This window comes from Zonotrichia albicollis, chromosome Z (genome assembly GCF_047830755.1).
Source record: "Zonotrichia albicollis isolate bZonAlb1 chromosome Z, bZonAlb1.hap1, whole genome shotgun sequence".
In the NCBI taxonomy this organism is placed as follows: Eukaryota; Metazoa; Chordata; class Aves; order Passeriformes; family Passerellidae; genus Zonotrichia; species Zonotrichia albicollis.
The window spans coordinates 28,609,751-28,630,093 of record NC_133860.1 but is presented as its reverse complement, the minus strand read 5'-3'; the positions used below and the strand labels follow the sequence as shown (position 1 = coordinate 28,630,093).

The following is a 20,343-nucleotide window of genomic DNA, read 5'->3' as shown; positions in this document are numbered from 1 at the left end:
CTAGCTGCCAGGGCACTGCTGGCTCATGTTCAACTTGTCACTGACCAGGACCCTCATGTCCCTTTCCATGGTGCTGCTTTCCAGCATCTCATTCCCCAGACTGTCCATCCATCAAGAGTTGCCCCATCCCAGGTGCAGAATCTGTTACTTTCCTTTGTTAAAATTCATATAGTTGGTGATTGCCCAGCACTGTAATTTGTCAAAGTCTTTCTAATTTGTTGAGGTCTCTCCTCAAGGCCTCTCTGTCCTCAAGAGAGCTCCTCCCAGTTTAATGTTGTCAGCAAACGTAGTATTCCCAAGAGTCCTGGATCCAAGTCGTTTCTCACAGTATATCATAGTACAAGCTGGCTTGTACTGGGCAATTAATTTGGGTATAAATAAGAAAACCAGCTGGTTCCATAAACTGGGCCCTGGCTTGACAGACAGGAATCTCAATCAATTACCTTCTATCCTATGCTGCAGACATCTCACTTGTCCAGGAGCTGAGCAGCTTTAAAAGATCAGACCAATGAACTATCTAGCGCTATCAGACTCAAAAGCATTTCAAAGCCCCTTTATAAAGAGGGGTTCAAACAATGAACTCTCTGTTGCCACATGGACTTTAGGTGTGTGTGTCATCTCTGTCTCTGACCCACCCCCCTTCATGCTACAGTTGTTGATGAAGATATTGAAGAGAACTGAGACTAGGATGAACCCTATGGAAGCCATATTTCAGCCCTTGGCCTGCTCGATTCTCAGGTCAGCTAACTACCAGAGCTGCTAGTTAAAAGCGCTTCAATTCTGCTCAGTGACACAATGGTCCTTGGAGAATTCTAGGGCTTAAGCAGATGAGCACACACAAGTGATGACAACACACAAAACAGTACCTATATTTGAAGATACTGTGCATTGAAAAACTGGATCTAGAAGAAGAATAAGATATTAAATATATACAGTTTTATATGTGTGTTACACAAATTATTACTTCAACACTTCTACTTTTATTCAGTTATCCTTCAAAACTTCTATCTCAGTAATTGGCCTGACCTTTCACACCTAGGCCATCACTATAGATTCTCACACAGAAAGTGGTATTGAGGGTAGTCATTCTGGCTGTAAATGTCACATTTCCTTAAATACTGAAGACTATTCTCAAATATTGAAGAAGTTAAATAGACTTGCATCAGTCAGGCTCAGCATCCTTTAGGGAAAGCAGATTTATTTTATCCAATCAATAATGAAACACATAATCTGGCTAAAAGTAGTGCATATATGACTGCAGAAATAGATGAAATTAGGCTTAAATAGGCTTGCACTTCAAAGCAGTTATTGTAATCAGGTATTATTACACAGACAGAATTTGTGAATAATTTATTAAAAGTACAATAGTTAAAGATTGGAAAGAAAAACAACTGTGCAACCAGTGGAAGCTAGAAACCTTCCTTGAATCCTAACTTCAAAGTATAAATGTTTATAATGTGTAAGAAATTAACAGAATCCTATACATTACTTCTAGGTGCTAATAAAGGGGCAACACCAATTCACCTGAAAATAAAACATGTTAGAATATTTCACCTGTGATAATATACTCTGATGAAAAAAGTATTTTTTGTATATCTAATTTTTTAATATGGACAGAATATTAAATTGTTAGAAAATTCTAACTGGATTGTTAAAGTATGAATAGCCTATCAGGTAACTGTGGGAAGAGCCCCAAAAAATGCCAGCTAGCTCCCTGAACCAGGAGAGAGGGAAGAAGCCTGCCCATCATGTCAGTTCTCCTCTGATCAAGTGCCTGGGAGATCTTTTTCAACTTGTGCCTGGAAGGAAAACCAAATCAAACCTGTAACTGCAAGCAGAAAAATACCAGCTTTTTCATGAAGCAGAATTGACTCCTGCTCTGCTTCCTTCCTTCCCCTAGGCCTCTGAGCAAAAGACTTCCCTTCTTGAGCCACTTCAAGAGGAAAGTCTTTCTATGCAAGTTATTTTAAACAATATAGCAATACCACTAAATGGGTAACTTCTGCTTTTTATATAAATACAAGTATTTCATGCATTTGTGATTTGCAGCTTACCTCTCAAACAAGAATGGCTGAAGAATATGATGTATGCAATGTGAAATACCACATAGTTACATATTTTTAGGGAAATTTAGGCTATAAATAATAAAATATTGCTGATATATAAAAACTTTAATAAAAAACTGCTGATATATATATACATATATACATATATGTATATATGTATGTATTTATATATACATTTATGTAACCAGTGTTACAGCTTCAACAATGCCAACTTTGAAAAAACATACATTTTTTCCTAAGAATCAAGAAACAGACTTACCTTCTGGCTCTGTGGTTTTAACAAAGAGAGACTCCATGTGCCATTCAATTACACCATGTGGAGAGTCACTGGGTAAAATGCTAAGTACAGCTCTTGCCCTTTCGGGATCAATGACAGCTCCTTTTGTGCTATCTTGAACATCCACAGTGGTAACACGGGTGAGTATGATTTCCACTGCCTCTGAAAGTTCTGCAACACTGTCTGCAAGAATTGTCAGGGTGATTGTGGACAGGGCCTGACCTTCTGTAAATGTAACCTAAAGTTTTAGAGAGAAAGTGGGAAAAAAGTCAAATTTCTTGTTAGTGTTAGTGAACCTAGAGTTTTATTCTGTAAACTCTATGAGTTATAAAATGCATTTACATACACACATATATATCTTACAGAATCATAGAATACAGGATTGGAAGGGACCACAAGGATTATCTTGCCCAATCTTTCTTGGCAGTACCACAGTCTAACCAAGATGGCCCAGCATCCTATCCACCTCAATCTTAAAAGTGTCTGTTTTGGGGAGTCCACAACTTTCCTGGGAAGGTTATTCCAATGGATGATTGTTCTCATGGTGAAAAATTTTCCTCTTATGCCCAGTGAGAATCTCCACAGGAGTAACTTACATCCATTACCCCTTGTCTTTTCAACATGACACCTTGTAGAAAGTATTCTCCTTTGTCGCTGCCTTTCAAATACCGACACATAGTCTGAACATAAGGTCTTCCCATAACCTTCTCTCAAAATTGAACAGTTCTCTCAGCCTTTCCTCATATGACAGGCTTCTCTGTCCTCTAACCACATTTGTGGCCAGCTCTGGACCCTTACCAGCCTGCCCATATCTATTTTCCATAATGAGGACCAAAACTGAACAGCTGTAGCCCAAAACGTGCTCAGTAGAGTGGGCTAATGACTGCTTCATCTCTGCTGGGAGTGGCCTTGTTTATGCAACCCAGAAACATTCTGGTGGATTGCATCAATGTTCATATTCATGTTTATAATGTTTATATTGAGTTTATTGATCAGGAGAATCCCCAGGTTCCTTTTCCTGGAGCTAATCCCCAGTCAGGATAGATGCCAGTGGGCACTGCATTCCAGAATTATGTTTTCCATAGTGCAACATTTGTTCCGGATGAATCTTCCAGTCTACTCAGGTCTTCCTGCTAGATGGCTCTCCAAAGAGTCCACTTCCTCACATCGTCAAACTTCATCAGAGAACACCTGAGCTCATCACCTACATCACTTATGAAGTTATTAAAAACTGTTGGGCCCAATATCGATCCCTGAGGGACCACACTTGTGACAAGTTGCCAGTTTGAACAGGAGCTATTTACCACCACTCCCTGGGGGCAGCAGTAACACATTACTTTATTTAGAAGAAACCTACAGCAAGCTGTATCAAAAACCTTGAAGAAATCCAGGTAGACAATGGCTTTTTCTTTTCTTATCAAACAGCCTTTATCTCAAGATTTTTCTCTTTCTCCTCATCCTGCTGAGATGGGGGGTAAGAGAGAAATAGTTGGGGGTTTAGATAGCTAAGGTCAACAGTCCACATATATTCATATCAAAATAATGAACATATATCTCCTAAAATCATTGCTATGTGAAAAAAATGGCTACTCATCTTCTATTTTTCTTCTTCTTCAGATAAAATGATTGATACATGCTTTGTCTATCTATGTTCTTATTTTTAAATTCAAAAGGCCTGCCACTTGATTAGGTCTTTCTCAACAAAGAAGATGTGTCTAGAAACACATCTAATCTAGTCTACACATAATGTGTAGGACAAACAGAAAATCCCACAATATCATCCTATCTGACTCTTCCTGCATGCAAAGCTATGCAGTGTACTCATATGGTATGTAGCAGAAATGCACAAGGAGTACTCTAACAATTTCAGAATAATTGTTTTGGCACCCTTGATTTCCAGTTCATTTATTTTTCTCTTCACTATTTTTCAGGCTTTGTGTACACTACAGACAGCCAGAAGGTGGGGGACTTTGATTTACAGAAACTGACTCCTGCCAGTCCCAGGGCATATAGAGAGCTTTGGCCACAGGAAAAACTGGATTTTAACATGGCTGGGAAGTCTCAAAAACATAGAAAACTGGGACTTTTCATATTCTGCTGGGCCACTTAAGTTCTCCATTGTATTGAAAAGGTCAGGACAAAGAACAAACATTCCCAGATTCCAACCTATGGAAACAGTTTTACATAGTAACTGAATCTCACAGCAGGAAAAAAGGAAGATGGGAATAGGACACAACAGATACACATCTCCTGTGCCTGGACAGCTTTGCAATATCAGGTTCTAGAAGTGTAAGGGTGATACCACTGTATTATGTGCCAGCCAGAAACAAAAAACATTGGAATCACAGGAAAGGACCAGGAAGCAGGGATTAACAGAAAAGTGGGGCAATCTAACGTGTACTGTCCTTCTTACTCAGTATATCTTTTTCTATTGTCTGAGACAATACAGTCAGTGCCTCCCCAATAATAGTGATATTATTAAATACCATTCCTGAAGCTGGAAATACATCACTTATGCTCCCATTAGTGATCCACTCTACTGTAACTCGTCCATACGTTCCTATTAAACGTTCAATATTCAGGGTGATCAAGCTGTCCTGTTCCATTTCTTCAATTTGCTTAAATAAAGAACTCTGGAAAACATATAGCAGCAGAACCATAGCATTTTTTTCTTAAAAAGAGAAGTCTATTTAGAGAACAGCATATTCAACAGCATATTCTTTGGGCTTCAATAAATTATTCAACTATTAAGCAGCTAAATGCAAGTCCATTGATTAAACTTTTATAACTTAATACTCAACAGGTCCAAATTTCATAAACACAAGAATTTGAAATGTCAGACCTCTTCATACTGAGGCAAAAATTCAACAGTTTTTGTTAGGTTTTTTTTGGTACAGTATTTTATATCCAAATCATGTGAAGCAGACAAACATGTAGACTTTCAAGACAGCCATCTTTTTACTGTTGTTACTTTACTAATATTCACTCTCCTCACACAATGTTTCATTTCAGTGATGATTCTTCTGTGTTTTATATCTTCATTATGCATTTAGTACATATATCTGTTTACATAACTTCTAGAACATTTGGTAACTTAAGAATCAACAACTCCAAATAATACCTATAGTCTGATGTTTTCTCCAAAGTTTTTATTTTGTTCAGGCAGATGGGCTCATCCTGTGGCATAACTATTTTAGAGGAAAAGAATCTTTACTTAATTCCTTTGATTAACCAATCAATAAAGACTATGATGATATCATATATGCCATCTGATAACTAATTTTTGGGTTGCTGCAAAGTAAAACTGATAAAATAATGGGTTATTCTAAATGTAAGGGGATCATAAAAAGTCCACAATAGGGACAGACTGGAACTGAGTTTCTATTACCTATCATCTATATAACCAAGAAACAATGCTAAATGGAAGTCAAAGCCCTTCTGTCTCAGATTGCTACAAGACTTTGGAAAAAGAATCTGTCACATGCAATTTAAGTATGTTTGTGTTCCGTGATTCAGAAATTATGTATATATATTTTAATGATTTACCTTAAAAGTTTTACCTGGGCAAATGCAATGACTCCATAGGCATTGTCATTGGGAGGAATAATTATGTTAACAAAACTGTGGACACCAATCTCTGCACCTCCTTTAGGATTTTTCAGGCGCACTTGAAAACATTCTTCCTCCTCTGGGATGATGTCATCCAGGATATTGACTGCTATCACAGCTTCCATGTCCCCAGGCTCAAATATCAATTCACCTGAACTAGCACACAAACAAACACATCAAGTAATTATAAACTGAGGATATGATTAACAAACTTTGAAAGCACTACTGAAAATTTAAAGAGCATTTTTGATGCTGAAATTGTTGTTTATATTCCTGAATAAGTCAATGAGGTTTAAAGACTGTGGGATTAGTGTTGGGCTTGTTTTTATTCCTAATAACAATAGAACATATGGTAACTGATATTTCTTGTTAATGTAATGTAATTTAATTTATCCTAAATAAAAGCTTCAATATCCAGTTTAATTACAAGTCCTTTTATTACATATTTTAAAGCAAATTGAGAGAAGTTTTGACTTCAAGTTATCTTGTGAAAAATTCTCTTTAGTGTTAATAAACACATTACACAGAGGAGCCTATTATGGTCTTCAGTGTAACAAAAAGACTACCACAGAAAAAGGAATGCAAGAGCTGGGAGATAAACCAAGAGACCTACCTAGGTATAAAATCTGACTGGTTGGAGATAGTTGTCAGCTCATAAATCTGGGAGCTGGATTCAACAGTAAGAGCAATCAAACTCTTGCTGGAGTTCAGAGACTTTGCAGTAGTGAAGGTGATATGATCTGCATATGGGGCTTCCAGCACCAGAGAGAACTGGTTCCCTTCCGAGTTCCAGGAGTACAGTGCTGTTGTGTCCTTTCCAGAGAGGAGGATGTGAACTACATTGAGCAAGGAAGAGAAAAAAAACATATTCAGTGATATATTTAAAACTTCTTGTAATATCAGAAATACCCTTGGAAACTCAATTATTAAAAGTATCTCTTAAAATCTGATAAATAATGTGAAAATTGAATGCATATGTTTCTTCAATTCCAGTACTATAAACTAAATCTTACCTAAACCTGAAGGAGGTATGAAAACATGGATGTTTCTTACAGCAGAGACTGGAAGAGACTGAAACTGTCTGAAGGTAGACTGCCCTGTCTCCCAGATGAAAATTTCAGAATTTCCAGTTTCTACAAAGGGAAAAAATTACAAAACATACATTATATTGCTGCCTCAAATCACACACTGGTGGCCATTCAAAGGCAGAGGTTGGCAACTTTAATTACAAAGTGAGTCCAGTGATTGTATCTTCCTTTTTAGTTGCATAACTCCAGAGCATGATTTCCCATTAGATGATTTATTCCATGACATAATTTAAGGTTTTTTCTGCACACATTCATATGAAAGAACAATAAAAAGTCCAGCAGACAACAGTGGCAAAGAAACCTATGGACTGCAATAGAATCACAGTGATGCAGACATAAAACAATGTCTAAAGTGTTATACTTGTAATAAAAATGTACTTTGCTGAACAACACTCTTTGCATATAACAAAACTCAGGAAAGCTTAGAAAGGGTGCAATTAGCAGCTAGATGAATAGAGTCATTATTCCCTATTGTTATTGGGAAAATATTTCATTAGTTTCACAAATGTTTGAGAACATACACAATGCTTTCATTTTCTGAGGCACAAATCACAGATTACTTTGGTAAGATCCTTTTCAGCAAATTGTCATCCAGCAGTAATATTTTAATCTCTATCTAAACCCCTTTTATTTCAAATACCTTTGCTATCAAACAAGCGAGCACATACTTAACAAACTCAGTGTTTGTTTTTTGCTAAATACCTTTTGCAACAATTAAATATATATCAGATCCAGAAGTCCAGGCCTCCATATGTTTTATTTCTTTTGCTGGTAACTGATGAAGATTCCTAAACTCATTATTCAGCCATTGGTACAAGAGTACATTCTGGCTGGTATTTGACAAAGAAACTAGTAAGTACATAATGCCTCCTCGGGGAAATAAGGCTATGCTCAGAGCTTTGTAAAGTGGTAGTTGATGATGCAGCACAAATATATCTTTATTCCACTGGAAAACCTGCAAAAATAGAATATGTATTTTATTATATATTTATAACAAGGACTAAGAAAAAAGAAATTAAGTGTTTTGATGAGAAATTGGAAAGACTTATAATTAACTGAATTCCTTATTTCTGTAGTGGATCCTACATTATGGTGTAGGAAGCACACTGATAACCAACTGTAAGTAACTACCTTACTGAAAGTGCCTGTGCCTGTTCTTCAGATGAATAGGTTTATGGTCAGAAGCTATTTCTATAGTTATTTAATGTAACAGACTTCAAATCAGAAATGTCAGTAGCAATACAATCAAAACAAGTCTAAATTACATGCTAATGTAAGGAGTGTTGTTACATTTAAACAAGTCTAGAATTTCATGTCTCATAAGTCTATAATAGAAATGTAACTAATTTTTCAGGAATACATACTTACTGTTTTATCTATATTTCCTTCATATTTCAAACTGAAAACTAATCACACTACCTACATCAAAGCCATGAAGACAAGTGTGCTCTAACCTGGATGGAACTGAAACTGGTGGTATCACTCACAAAAACCAAATAGTCTTCTTCATCCACAGCAAAATGTTTGACAAGTGTGGTATCCAAAATAGAGAGGGTCTGTAGCTACAAGGAAAATATGGCAAAAATGGTATTTTGAAGTCAGTTTAAGTTCATACATATGCACACATAGATTTAAAAACTGTAAACATACAAAACTTATATAAAATAATATATTAAAATTTTCATAGATGTAATTTTATAGTTCTAAAAATATATATGGGATCATTTTACAAAATTAATATTGGTTATCATACATTTTTCAGAAAATGCTCTATGACTTCATTACTCCACAATTTCTTTCTTCATTTCCAAGGTCATTTTATCTCTCCCTCAAAATATGACTATAAAAAACATTAGACAACAAGCTGTAACAACTTTCAAGGTTTAGGAATGGTATTTCTCAGTTTAGTATTCCCACAGAAACACTCCAAACCATACTGCCTCTTCCTTTCCCCCCTGAAGTGGAATGGAGAGGAGAATTGGAAGCACAAAAGGTGAAGATCATGGGTTGAGATAAGGACAATTTACTGCAAACAGCAACGTGATAAGAAAATTAACATTAAAAACAAAAATAATAATAGCAGAGGGTAAAAGAGAGGCAAAATTCACATGTGAAAATGCTCGCTATGCAAAACCCATCAATATGTAAACTGCACCCAACTACCCCAACCCCCAGGAGGGCCCCTTTCCCCTGGGTGATACAGAATAACCTCCAGGCTCCAGGCATACCCCTCCTAGCTGCTGCATAATTAACCCTGCCCTGGCCTAAACCAAGCCAGTAACTTACATCACTGACTCATGCAGAATGTTCAATTGCCAAACTATCTGAGAACAGTTCTTTTTCCCAAAACACGGTGGAACAGAAGGTCCTCACAAAGTCCTTTCTAAGCCCATTATTTAATGAATTTGTAAGTAACACAGATTTACCTTCAATAGTTTGCGTTCAGGCATGAATGCATATACACTGCTGTTGGAAGCCCCCCAACTGCTTCCTCCATGAGTAATCACAAGGTAGGGAGAGGCATGGATTTGGAAAGACACACAGCTTTTAGGATTCCACATACGGAAATTCTGAGAGAGGAACAAAAATGCAGAACTGAAACGTCAAGGTTTTATTAAGCAGCATGGTTAATGGTGGTGTCTGTAAGCAAGCATTTACCTCGATGGCAACAAAAACTCCTTTCCACTGGTAGAGAGTAGAAAACACAGATGGAGGTGAACGCAACAGCACACCATACAGGTTATTTTCCAATTCAAAGAAACACCAGCTAGCTGCTGACTCTTCCACAAAGTTTTGCATGACAGACAGAACACTAATACCATCCCCTGCAATACAGTACAAGAAAAAAGTATTTATCTTTATGGTCTTTTACAACACCATTTTCATTACTTACTTGTGAAAACCAAATCTAGCATCAGAAATCACAGAATATTCTGAGGTTAAATGGACCACAAGGACTATCAAGTCCAGCTCTTAAGTGAGCGGTTTATACAATGGTCAAACCCACAATCTTGACATTTTTAGCACCATGCTCTAAATACTTAATCGATATTCTGAATTGTTTCTAAATAGTTGGTATAAGTGCATGTAAATGCATGGACATGATATAGCACTGAGGCTGTATTGAGAGTTAAATAATAAATTAATTTCTCATATATTACTATTACATATGGAGGATGCATAGGCAAATTGAGTGTGATTCAATTTGGAAATTAGGTAGTGAGAAAATTAACTAGATAAGAAGAAATAAAAAAGTGACAAAGAAACTAAAAATGTCTTTATCCTCATTTTCTCTCTCGTCACAAGTAGTAGCCATGGCAATAAGATTCTTAAATGGCCTAGTCATTCAACACTTAGAGAAAACAGTGTATTTTATATTATTTAGAAAAATCCAGAATTAAAAGTAGTAAAGAACATATGTATAAATCAAAGGTCTTGTGAAAATATATAAGCAACAGGAAGAGCAACACAGATTGTTGAAACTATGGCAGCAAGGGCTGATGACAAACTGACTCTTAAGTAGCCAAGATCTTTTATCTAATGAATTTTGATATCATAGGAATATTATAAGTAAATTTTCATTCCAAAGTTATATCTCCTGTATGTTTTGTTACTCTGCAGCTATCTTCACTCTGAAACAGCAACAGATGCTCTTGATAAAGTGAACGTACTGATGCCAAATGCAGTATCCGACAATGTCTCCCACTCAACACTCACAGATACGTTGAGCCCATTACTCCGTGAAACTTTCAAATAAACCGTAGTGTTCGCTTCTTCAACTGTGAAGACACTTGTCCTAAATTTGAGAATTGTGAAATAAATTTTAAGACGCATTATTTTTATAGGATAAAAATAGGATTCTTACTGTATGTTTTCAGCACAGAATATGCAATAAAAAGAAAATACTGGGTTTGCTCTGTGGTGGACTAATACTAATTAAGGTTGCCCAATGTTTCTTCACACAAGACTTTGATAAAATAATAGGAAATTCAAAAAAATCTTAAACAAGCCTGAAATCTAACACAAAACTGTATGGGTGAAGCTGAATGATTTCTGAAAACATCATTCCGTATCATAGAGTAATATAATCACAGAATGGTTTGGGTTGAAAAGAACCTTAAAGATCATCTTGTTCCAGCCCTCCTGCCAAAAGCAGGGACATCTTCCACTAGACCACATCTTCCACTAGATTGCTCAGAGCTCCATTGAACCTGACCTTGAACACCGACAGGGATGTGGCATCCACAGCTTCTCTTGCCAGTGCCTCACCGCCCTCACAGTAAAGAATTTCTTCCTGATATTTAATCTAAACCTACTGTCTCTCAGTTTTAAGCCATTCCCTCTTGTCACTACGTGCCCTTGCCAAAAGTCTCTCTCCAACTTTCAGGTAGGCTTCCTTTAGGCACTAGAAGGCCGCAATTGGGTCAGCACAAAGCTGCCTCTTCTCCTGCCTGATCAATCCCAATTCTCTCAGCATTCCTCACAGCAGAAGTGCTCCATCCCTCTGATGAACGGAGTGGCTTCCTCTGGTCTTGCTCCGGCAGCTCCATGTCCTTCCTGTGCTGAGGAGCCCCGAGCTGGAGGCAGCTCTGCAGGTGGGGTCTCACCAGAGCGGGGCAGAGGGGCAGAATCTCCTCCCTCCAAAGCTGCCCACAGGGCTTTGCATGCAGCCCAGGGCGCATTTGGCTTTCTGGGCTGCAAGTGCCCATGGCTGGCTCATGTCCAGCCCCTCACCAGCACCCCATGTCCTTCAGGGCAGGGCAGCTCTCGATCTGTTCATCCCCAGCCCAGACTGGGGGCTGCTCTGACCCAGGTGCAGCACTTTGCACTTGCTCTTGTTAAACCTCATGAGATTCCCTAGGGCCACTTCTTGAGCTTGTCCAAGTAAGATTGGCTCATTTGGTTCTGAAAAAACAGCCCTGAGTGGGAGTGTATCTTACACAGGCTTAAATAAACAGGTAAATTAGAAAATTTCTGATTTCTGGGACACTGGTTTATGGTTTGGAATTTGTAATATTGATTACTTTTAGTGAAATATTTGAGGAATAATGAAGTACTGTTTCAAGGAAAAAATGCACAGAGAAATCAACATTTTTAATGGTGAACAGTCCATTTAAAATGCTTTTCTGCTCTGCTATACAGCAGTAATGATATTTGACAAATAGTGTCATTTTTAAAATCATAAAGTTTAAAACTGGATTCCTAATTTTTTTATTAAAGGGAAACTATCTCTATGAATATTAAAAAACCCTCCTTTGAATTGAATCAGGGTTCAGTACCTATTTGTAACTGGGTAGATGCTGAAAAGCCCCAGTGGAGCCTGGTTCTGTAATATTGTAATCATAGTTTGCACTCTGGTGCCTAGTCTGGCTCCTCCAGTTGGATTGAACAAGGTGACAATAAAGTGCTCATCCAATTCTGGTTCTTCGTCCAGGATTGCAGAAATATGCAGTGTCTGACAAGAAACAAGCATAGAAAGCTGCTGAGACTTGACAGCTAATAATGACAATGTTATTCAAGCCATGCTGCTGTTTTTATTCTTTCTCTGCACAGCTCTGGACAGCAGGGCAGTACAACAGCAGCTCATGAACTGGAGAAGGCAGGAATAAGGCCTCGATAGTTCAGGCTGGGGTTCAAAAGTAATCCCTCTGTTGACCTCCATTAGTGCAACATTAGCACGAGCACATCCACGTTCTTTTTATTTTTCCCCTTCTCCTCTTTACACCTATAATAAGATACCCTGAAGTGTAACAGGTTTTGATCCTTTTTTCTTACTTTTGTTTTGCACTTATTCTACACATTCCTTGATACAGCTACCTGATCACAGCTCAGTCAAGCTGGGTTTACTTTACTTTAGTTGTCAACTGAGCTATCTAATGGGCAACAGGGTAGTTACATTTCTGGTAACTATCTGGGGATAAAGAAGGAAAAAAAGGCAACAGAGAAATATTTGAAATACTCTCTTCTTGGTGTTTTGTTCTCTCTACTGCACCATGGTGGACAAGAATAGGATTGTCTCAAGGTGGTCTCAAATCAGCAGAGAACTCTCTATAAAGAAATAGATGTTTTCACTGTCATCCTCCCAATTACCCAAAGAGGTGAAAGTTACAGTAGTACATATAGCTTTGCCTTAAAAAAAAATATTTAGTAATAACAGGTCTGGAATTAAAATAGAGCTTACAACATTTTAGATCTCTATTTACTTCTTCAATAAACCATAAAGACTCTTTTAAGAAATCTTTTACCCCCTACTTCTCAGAGATCCGCTAAACTGGCCATCACTGAGGTGTCAAATGCATTTTAGGTTCAGAAACTGAAAACCAGTGCTTCCAGAAAGATTTGTTTCAGATCCTACTCCCCTAACCATAATATACTAACCTGTTATTGACACACTTAAGATAGCTCATTTTCTAGCTGAAATTCTTGTGGGGACAGTTCAGAAGAAGTGGGATTAATACTGCCAGAAAAATAACTAATTTTAAATTTCTAAAACTCTGACAGTTGTTCACCTTTTGCTTCTCCTGCAGCATACCCTCTTCAGTTCATGCCATATAAAGGAATAGTATTTTTAATTCCACCGCAATTATTTACAGTACAAAATTATGACTGCACGTCAAAGTTTATCTTTCAGCTACATGCTAAACACATAAATAAATGGTCCTACACACACATCATACTATATACCCATTAGATTGTTTTCAGTTTATCTGAACTATTACAGAGAGAGAAATATCTAGAGAAAAGCATATTTAATTTTTCTGCACTCCCACTAGCTCAATTTATTCTGAGAATTAAGGAAAACATAAGAAAAAAAATAATGCATGAAAAACAACAAACATTGCTGAAATGTTTCAAATAATTTTTTAAAAAGCCTTCTTTACTTTTTGTGTTATAACTACCATATTACCTTAAATCTGACTCCCTCTTCCAGCACAATGTATCCTTGAGAAGGGGCCAAATCCACTGATGGCTCTGAAGAATTAATTTCACTTACAAGATACTGAACAGACACTGTTCCAAATATTCCCTGAGGAGGTTCTCTAATAATATTTAATACTGCGACACTTTCCATCAGATGGAGAGCTGTTTGCTCTCTTAGGAAGAAGTGATCACTGTTATTGAATGACAAAATTCCGTGTCCATCATCATTGGCAAATATAGTAATTGTGGCTTTTGAAAAATAAGTAATAGAAATATGTTTTAATTAAAATACTAAAATATAATAGTACACATATACAAATAAATAAATATATACACAAATCCACTTCTTCTTTAATATAATTATATTGCTTTTATGTCCCTGATACTACTTAAAAGAATATGTAAGTATTTTGCTTTATCTAGGAAGATTTCTAGAAAGGAAGAATCTAGACTCTCTTATTAAAACATCCAACTTTTGCATTTTCTGATTCCTTATTTTACTTATTATTTTGTTAGTTTTACATTTTTCACAGTGATGTTTAAGAATTTCCAAATGAGATTAATAATTTACCATACGAATACACTGGTGTTTTCTAAAACACGATTATGCAGAAGAATGAAATTAAAGTGATTGAGATACAATTCTGAAAAATGAGGACATCAAAAACAAATGTTACCTGTTGTGTTCTCCCCTAATTCCAGGCCAAATGAGGGATTTGTTAGAATTAACTGGAACTTCTCAGGACCTTCAGGAATATCATCATCACAAATCACCACAACAACAGATTTATTCCTTTCTCCATCAGCAAAAAAAAGAGTCTAGCATTGAAACACAGAAAGCATTGAATATTCATTAGCTGATAATGCACACAGAAATTTTAAACTAAGGTTAAGCAGAATTGCCTTAAATAAGGCGGAAAGAAGAGACAAGAACAGTAATTTCTATGTCAATTTTATAATAATTTTATAAATTGACTGAAAAAGAAGCAAAATAGTTAAATAGTTTAGCACATCATAGAGTGAGGACAAACAAGAGCAATTCACTTTGAAAGTTATTTTGCAAAAAAATATTAAAACTTACATGAAATCTTATATTCTCTTTCTAAGCAAATTGTATTTGAAATAGATGTTTCAAAGTTCAAAATGTGTCTTATATTTTAAAATGCTTTAGTACTAAAAAAGAAAGAAAGACTAAAATAAGATTACTAAATCTATCTCTATTCAGATGATCAGAGCAACTGAAAGAAGTTGAGAAATATGGCTGTACTAGTGACCATTCTGCAGAATACATAAGATTATGTTCTTTTTAGGAAGTTGAAGAAATGAAAACTACTAGATTTAAAATTTGCTTCTTACCCTTGAGACCACATAAAAATCCAAACCCAGTTGTGCCTCCAAATTCTGGGCATAAAAAAACACAGACACATTTCCATAAGATCCTTTGTTTCGGTATGCCATTATGGTCAGATTCCCATGACTTTCATTAACTGCAAAACTTAAACAAAAACCAAGACAAATTCTCAGTGCTCACTGAGCATGTTATTTTAATAAGATGGTAGATAGATAATTTTTATATTTTCACTTAAAATCATCCCATCTACCTGTTAAGAAAAAGTGCCTATTACAGTAAAGCCACTTGTCTAATGCAACCATTATACCTTTTTTTTCTTATAAAAATGGACTTGAACTAATTTAAGCCTTTCTATGAGCATGGATGCCTTTTTCCTAGCTCCTGGAAATCAGCAAAAAAGATCTGGGAGATGTCAATGTGCGTGCTCACACGGATGCAGAGGCTGGGGCACTGGATGGAGGCTTGAGGGAGTGATGGAAGTCCACAATACCAAAGGACAATAGTGGAAATAAATACATGGTAGCATGAGATTTCTGAGTAAACATACTGCAAATGTTGGGCTTTTTGTGTGGGAATTATCTTTCCAGTTCCACTGAACTGAGTAATATGTAGTCAGCACAAAGATCTGTTCCCAACGTCAATAGGAGTTTTACTGTTAACAGAAAATGAAAATAGTTGGGCAACACTAATCATTAACTCCCATAGGGAATTCTTCAAGGTGACAAGACTTACTTGGTATTTTCCCATTCAACTACTCCGCTTACTCCATCATTAGCATCAATAATAATTTGAGAAGCTAAACCTTCTACATCTAAAAGGGAAAACAGAAAGACAAGTATGTAAGAACCACAGAGTTAATTTTCATTATTTTCAAGAATAACAGAAGCATTTATTTATATCTTTACTAATTTTGTAGAAGAAAAAAATAATTTTCCATTTCCAAAATATAGAGGAGAAAAGGAAGTGAACAGGATACTTGGAAAGACTTCAAGAAAATCTGTCCTTAGTAGCTTACTATTAGAGCTACAACACAGGGCCTTGAATTACCACCATTACACTCAATGCATTTAAAAAAAAAAAAAAAAGAAAAAAATTGAAGGAAACTCATGGCACAGAAAAAGTAGAAAATTACAAAAGCAAGATTTTCATCAAATCTTAATTCATTGTGTGTTTTTCTTATGATGATATCTAATGTTTTGCAGACAGTGCCATTCTGAATATTGAAAGGAAAATAAGTAAAAAAGAATAATAAATGATCCAATATATCATCTCATATTAATGTTTTAGTGCCTGATAATATGTCTTAACGGCACACACCATAGATTTTGCTATTAAAAAATTATTAATTTCCTTTTAGTTAGTTTATGTATTTTAAGATTCTATTACCACATGAAAATACATGTTTATCCATAATAACTTTGCAAGATTATTGCATGTATTGCCCTGTGAAAATATTGAGTGATAGATTAATACCAGCAATTTCCACTAATTTCACAGACCAGAACTTGACAGTCAGAACTTGATTCTTCTGACAAAATAATGCTTTATTATGTTTAAACAGCATCACATGAATATCTCAATTTACTTCATTTAAATTTTAATAAAAATTAAAAATAAATTAAGATCGACAATTTCTACAAAACAAATTGACTCCACTAAATCTGTAGTAAATATACTGTTTTTTGATTGATCTGAGAGATTTCTATTAAATCAGATAAAACTTAATAAAATTAAATGATCACTGACTTGAATGCAGATTTAGCACTATGAGACAATGACGAATATGAACAGCAGATGCAACACCTCTATACAGACAGCAGAAAGGTTTAGAAATCCACAGGGAGTACAGTGCATATAGACCCTTCAGATTCCTAACTGGTTTTTTCCCTCACCATGTCATAGTCTGATCAACTCACTCAAGACCTATAACACTTCACTTTCAATATCAGATCTCTAATTTCACATCTGGCATCTCCCCTCTATCCTGATGACCTCTTGCCATTTTACCCTATCTTAATTCTTGCTTCTATCCATTAAGTGTATTCATTTTTCTTTCATAATTTTCCCTTTTCCTTATTCCTTGCACTTTTGTATTAGAGTTGGGCCTTTTCTTCCACCTGTTCTAGATGATGGGATAGAGTAAGAGCAGCATGAAGAAAACAGAACTGTCCTCTATGTTTCCTGCTTCTGCTCCATATCCAGAAAATCTCAGATCAGAAAGAAAGGTCACTTAAGTTCCATGTGTTTAACTATATGTCACAGACATCCCAGACCTACACCACATATTGCATGCACATGGCTAAGACAGAGACAGCATTATGATATATTCCAGATTGGTACGATTAACTGCATATCAGTACCATGTGCAGGACACTCATCACTTTTGATATTAGACACCTAGAATTATATTAAAGGTTTTCTATGGAGAACAGGATTGCTAAATCCTAAACAAAAGCACTGCATCAACAAGGATTTGAATTCTCAATCATAACAAAGAAAATACACAAAAAGGGAAAAGATTAGAAAATAGTCTGATAACAGAATTAATTGTGACATTTTATAATGAGGACAAAATTTTGCCTCATGGATTAAAACTCTTATCTGATCATCCTAAGTACACCAGAGTCAAGTGGTCATACTCAGACTGCTAACCACTTACGGCAGAAGGTAAGATTATGTGTTGCTCAGAGCAATTTAAATCAGGATATCCTTCATACTTTAATGTTACTCTTTATGTGTTTTAAATTTTAGACTCAACTAATCAGAGCTCAGTCTATACAGCAGCAATCAGTCTTGCAAGTTACCTTTCAGTCTGTAACGAATTAATTCTGTCACTTCAATACGCATGCAAAAAAAGGGAAAAAGAGTCATAGATGATGTTAGAAATAATCAGCACAATTAATCACTGGTGTCACAGGATAACCCAACTGTCTTTAAAGCCAATGGCAGCTGTGCTACTGCGTTAGGCAGCAGAATGAGGAGCTCAATAAGCAAGCAATAAATGAAGTTCTGTGGAAGAGTAGGAACACAGTAGATCATGACTCCTAAAAGCAAATCTGATAAAAAGTAATAAAAAGATACTTTTGAAAGAGTGAGCAAAGGAACTTGAAGGAATTCTTTGTACATATCTGTTTCTGTCATTTACAGAAATTAAAATCACATTAACAGATTGCCAACACAACTTTTGAGATAACTGTATTCTCCAACTGGTAATTACTAAATAACTCCTCTGTGAAAATTTTCTTATAATTTTTACAGGGCTTTAAAAAATAGTGTCATAATGACAATGTTTGATGTTCTACAATGTTTCTTGCAGAATACCTGGTCTCATTTTGGCTTATTTGGGAAGTGGCAAGTGGAATAATGATATGCCAGAGTAATATAATGTGCATTCAACAGATATAAAAATAAAAATAATCATAATGGTTTGTAAGTTGTTTTACCCAGCCTGGGAGGGGAGGAAGTTGAATGGTTCATGATAAGTTCCACTGAAGTTAAATTAACCAAGAAGAATTCTTGTACTTCTGGCACATCATCCTACGAAACACAAATCCAGTATGTTCTCTTTTCATTTTCTTTAAGAAACAATCACAGAATTTGTCAAAAAATAACACACTACAAGTCTCTAACCTTATAGCAACATTAGAATTAATTTATGTTTCCAATTTCCTGGAACATTTTTACATAAAATGTAAATTATAAAGTAAAACATTACATTTAATGGAAAATACTGCAGTGACTCTGAACTAGACGTGAATAGATTTCTGCTCAATTCCGCAGGCACACATGGCAACTACTGATAAAATAAGAGCCAGTAGCAAGCAATGAATGACACTGATCTGAATATCAGAAAATAAAGTCATTATGAGAGAGTTAAATTTCACTTAACTATAAGTAGCACTCTTCTGTTATTATCTGTCCTTCTGTGATTTTATTATTAAAGAACAAAGCAGTCTTTCTAAATTACCATAAAATCAATAGCTTCAAATAATACAGCATAAAAGATTCAGGTTCCACAATATTCCTTTTCAATTGTCATACCAATAAGTATAGAGTGAAAAGATATAGAATTTACCTCTAGAATAGTAACATTTATGGCAGCTGATGTTTCTCCTTCTTTCAAAATCACTGAGTCAGAAACAGCTACATAATCAGCTCCTGGTTCAGCCAAGGTCCCCTCTGTCTTATTACTTAAGGAGACCAATCCTGGAACTGTAGCATATGTAACATTGATAGCACCTGTTTAAAATGTGACAAAAAAAAAAAAAAAAAAAAACCACTTTTTTTCAGTTCTTATGAAATGTTCACTAGAATAGACAAAGAAAATACACCAAATGCTCATTGAAGAAATGGAAAGCCTAACTACAAACCAGAGGATTAAAACACCAATGGGACTTATTTCCTTCAGTCCAGCCTTTAATAATTTGTCCAAGATTACAGGACTCAGAAAGCATTAGGACCCAATGCATTCATCTATTTGAGGTGCTGTGAACTGCAAATATTACATTACATACCTGGGACATCTAATGTATTATTTATACCAGGTTTGGTGTCAAGGGAAGTAGAGTGTTTCAGGAATAACTGATGTCTAAGAAAGGCTCTAAGGAGAGTTCTAAATTTAGTTTCCTTCCCAAATAGACTGACAAAGATATTTATAGAGAATAAAAATTACAGGACACATTGATTAATTATACTAGAGGGAAAGCTAGACTTTTTTTTTTTTTTATTATTACAAAGTCACATCTCACAAATCTGTCACAGTAAGTCAAGTTGCAAATTTAAAGAGAGTGATCCTGGAGATAAAATGACAAATGAAATTCAAAGTCAGTCTGTATGAAATAAAACATAAGATATAAAAGAATCTTCATTTTAATAAATAAATATGGAGTTCAATTGAGAGATTTTACATTTACAGTGGAAACTTAGAATTTATTAATATTTTCCTAAGTAGCATTTGAAAGGTAATTTACATACTGATTGACATTAAAAAAGAAATGGGAAAAAAATAAATTATATTTTAATTCCTCTGCA

At 35.6% G+C, this 20,343-nt stretch overlaps 1 protein-coding gene across 9 annotated transcripts in view; it reads right to left on the bottom strand.

Annotated features, from left to right (window-relative positions):
• The window catches only part of ADGRV1 (adhesion G protein-coupled receptor V1), a 273,337-nt gene that overhangs the window by 184,498 nt on the left and 68,496 nt on the right, over nucleotides 1-20,343 (bottom strand). For 7 of the 9 annotated variants that reach the window (XR_003381833.2, XM_026797296.2, XM_026797297.2 and 4 more), the window contains 18 exons: nucleotides 19,388-19,551; nucleotides 18,756-18,849; nucleotides 18,117-18,146; nucleotides 16,045-16,123; nucleotides 15,318-15,456; nucleotides 14,639-14,780; nucleotides 13,948-14,210; nucleotides 12,320-12,495; nucleotides 10,712-10,836; nucleotides 9,699-9,865; nucleotides 9,467-9,610; nucleotides 8,495-8,602; nucleotides 7,743-7,995; nucleotides 6,966-7,085; nucleotides 6,566-6,788; nucleotides 5,904-6,108; nucleotides 4,830-4,976; nucleotides 2,326-2,581 (listed from right to left, as the gene is read on the bottom strand). Coding sequence is in view for 8 of the 9 variants with exons in the window: in XM_026797296.2 (XP_026653097.1) it covers nucleotides 2,326-2,581; nucleotides 4,830-4,976; nucleotides 5,904-6,108; nucleotides 6,566-6,788; nucleotides 6,966-7,085; nucleotides 7,743-7,995; nucleotides 8,495-8,602; nucleotides 9,467-9,610; nucleotides 9,699-9,865; nucleotides 10,712-10,836; nucleotides 12,320-12,495; nucleotides 13,948-14,210; nucleotides 14,639-14,780; nucleotides 15,318-15,456; nucleotides 16,045-16,123; nucleotides 18,117-18,146; nucleotides 18,756-18,849; nucleotides 19,388-19,551 (2,835 nt within the window). In the remaining variant the exon portion in view is untranslated. The remainder of the gene's footprint in view (nucleotides 1-2,325; nucleotides 2,582-4,829; nucleotides 4,977-5,903; nucleotides 6,109-6,565; nucleotides 6,789-6,965; nucleotides 7,086-7,742; nucleotides 7,996-8,494; nucleotides 8,603-9,466; nucleotides 9,611-9,698; nucleotides 9,866-10,711; nucleotides 10,837-12,319; nucleotides 12,496-13,947; nucleotides 14,211-14,638; nucleotides 14,781-15,317; nucleotides 15,457-16,044; nucleotides 16,124-18,116; nucleotides 18,147-18,755; nucleotides 18,850-19,387; nucleotides 19,552-20,343) is intronic. The other 2 variants (XM_026797293.2, XM_026797295.2) reach the window with 1 other exon arrangement.